Raw genomic sequence first — 3,077 nt, forward strand, 5'->3', positions numbered from 1 at the left:
AACATGACTAAGGTAGAATCCCTGCCCTTAATGCATGAATCCCTGTGCTTCCACAAGCAGAGAAAAAGCAAGGAAAAGTATTTAGTTACATATTGAGGATTACGTCTTTTCCAGTGGTCATTTTTAACAGTGCCTGGGAGAGTTCATTAAATGAGGTTTACTCTAAGCCTCTTATCAAGGAAAAAGAAGGGAAACAATTTCTGCTTTTACTACTATAGACTTAGTGAAATTTTTCTGCCTGTTTTAGAGAAATGAGAATCTCTACAGATACCTCCTAAATGCCTTGGGAATTATACTACTGCTAGTACTTCATTTGTCTATACAATCACACACATTCACAATTTAAAAGCTTATCAAGTCTTTGAACTTAGGGAGGCACATCAAGGTGATAAATTAAACTGCTGTTTTTGATGGAGACTGAACTCCACTTCATAAATGCATTGCTTTTCTGTGTAATTAAAGATCATGCTTCAGAGATAAATGATCTAAATTCTAACTGTTATGGTGAAATTAATCCATATGACTACAAGATGTCTTTATATTATCCAATGTCTCTTGTTATCACTGGTCACCACTGAAATAACTTCAATGACTCACCCCTTCAACCCTGGACTTACATTTGTTTTTGTTAATTCTGTACTCTTTCTTTTGGTCTCTAGTTTTCAGCAATAACTTCTTGTTAATGATATTTAAGAGTCTTTATCTCTTTGTCTATTAGTATACTACTATTCTCAATTTGTTGATGGTTGAGAAAACAATATCAAACAATATGAAAAGTCAGTTAAGTACTTGTTTAACATGTTTTTACTGTGATAGCATGCTCACTCAAGGATGTTTGGGGAAAGATTCAGTTACAGGTCAATTGCTGTCTGATTTGGGCATGTGTGTGTCTGAATAAATGTAATGAACTCTTAAAATGATGATTCAGTATTCCATACACATTAAGTAATCATCTGTCTCTCACATTTTAAGGCTCTGCTATCAGTTACTTTGTGTTATAGCTTTTGGAATTATTCTAGTATTTTTCTAATTTTGGAGCAATGGAATGCTTGAAACCAGCCAGATTTGCTTTAATTGCAACATGAAGAGATTTGTCATGCAGAATGTCTTCTTTGTATGGCTCTAAGGAGAGCACTTTTTACATATTTATTCCTCAAAATATAGATGAGTGGATTCAGCATTGGAATGACAGCAGTATAGAATACAGATGCCACCTGTGCTTGGGTCAAGGATGGTGTGTTATCAGGCTGCAAATATGTGAAAACCAGGGACCCATAGAAGATAGTCACACCCATGAGTTGGGATGCACAGGTGGAAAAGGTCTTCTGTCTGCCTGATACAGACTTGATCTTCAGGATGGCTGAGACATTGACAATATAAGTGATGATGATGATGAAGAGAGAGCTAAGAAGGGTGAACCCAGCCAAAACAAAGATCTCCACTTCTGTGCTGAATGTATCCACACAGGACAGGGCCAGAAGAGCTGTGGTGTCACAGAACAAGTGATTGATGCTGGTATCACCGAAAGCCAAACTGCTGATCACACAGATGGACATCAGAGAACTGGTAAAGCCTACTGTATATGGCATTGCTCCCAGACAGTTACACACTTTCTGGGACGTAATCACTGAACACAGTAAGGGATTGCAGATTGCAACACAGAGGCCATAGGCCATTGATCCCAGAAGAAAACACTCACTACATACTAAACCCACAACAAAGCACATTTGAAAGCACCCAATGAAGGAGATGGTTTTCTGTTTTGACTGGAAATTCCCCAGTGCCTTGGTTGTTACAGCAGAGGAATGAAATATGTCAATGAATGCTAAATTCCTAAGGAAAAAGTACATAGGTGTGTTAAGCTGAGAGTCAGTTCTGATTAACATAATCAACCCAAGATTTCCCAAAACAGTGAATAGATAAATAAAAAGGAACATCAAGAAAGGCTGACTTGTAGCTCAGGGTGATTTGCAAATCCAGAGAGGATGAGGAAAGTCACCTCAGTGAAATTGTTCCCAGTCATGTCTATCAACTCAGGCCTTTGACTTACCTGCCAAATAACAATAATGGAAGTTAGAGAAGGATGCATGTCTGTAGACTTGATGACCACCACAGACTTAGCCTCCCACAATGGGAGGGTGACCAATGAGACATGAATGTTAATGACATCAAGTTAATTGATAACATATATGTCATTTTTACTCTTTAAAAAGCTGACATGTGAATTAAAAATTTTCAAAATCATAGTTGTGTGGAATTGGTTGCACTCAAAAATAAATTTATCTGGAAAGATTTTTAAAGATTTTCCATCTAAGATCTAACAGCCTCTACCCTGGTATCACTGGACATCAAGTCACACACTTTGAAATTTACATCCTGGAATAAATTACACTGTATTAGAAAATATAAAGGTTATTTAGGAAAGTAGGATCTGTAATTTGTGAATTTAATACTTTTGTGTGGCAGTCTTAAGATTTCAGCATTTAACAGCTACTTTAAAGGATTGATTTTGGAAAGGATAAGCAATGAGTTCCTGCTGTGTAGGAACTATATATATATATATAGTCACTTATGATAGAGCATGATAATATGAGAAAAAAGAATATATATGTGTATGTGTGATTGTGTCACCTTGCTGTACAGTAGGAAATCGACAGAACACTCTAAACCAGCTACAATGGAAAAAATAAAAATCGTTATTCATAAATAAATAAATAAATAAATAAATAAAGGATTGCTTTAAGAGCTTAATAAGATCATAGATGGACACATTTAATCATTCATATATACATATTTATGTATTACATTAATTTATAATGTACAGTATAAATTCACAAATTATATAAAATATACATAAAAAGGAAATAAGAAACACTGTGCTTATTTTCCATGTTAATGCTAAAAATCTCTAGTTATTTTCTATCACCTATCCTTTCTTTCAATTGGTGAGATATGACCAAATGAGGAACTTAATCTATATCATAGCCGAATAGTTTTGTATGTGTGCTTAGTAACCATGTGTGTTTCCAACATGAAGTGTATGGTTATCTATGACCTCAGGGGATAACTAATTCATT

General features: G+C 35.2%; 1 protein-coding gene across 1 annotated transcript; it reads right to left on the bottom strand.

Moving 5' to 3' along the window:
• Window positions 1-1,094: 1,094 nt before the first annotated feature.
• Window positions 1,095-2,023, bottom strand: LOC100525554 (olfactory receptor 8I2-like). Its single transcript, XM_013993987.1, is given in 2 exon segments — window positions 1,095-1,945; window positions 1,948-2,023. Coding segments are annotated over 2 exon segments (927 nt in total).
• Between the last annotated feature and the right edge of the window lie 1,054 nt (window positions 2,024-3,077).

This window comes from Sus scrofa, unplaced genomic scaffold (genome assembly GCF_000003025.6).
Source record: "Sus scrofa isolate TJ Tabasco breed Duroc unplaced genomic scaffold, Sscrofa11.1 Contig702, whole genome shotgun sequence".
Taxonomy (NCBI): Eukaryota; Metazoa; Chordata; class Mammalia; order Artiodactyla; family Suidae; genus Sus; species Sus scrofa.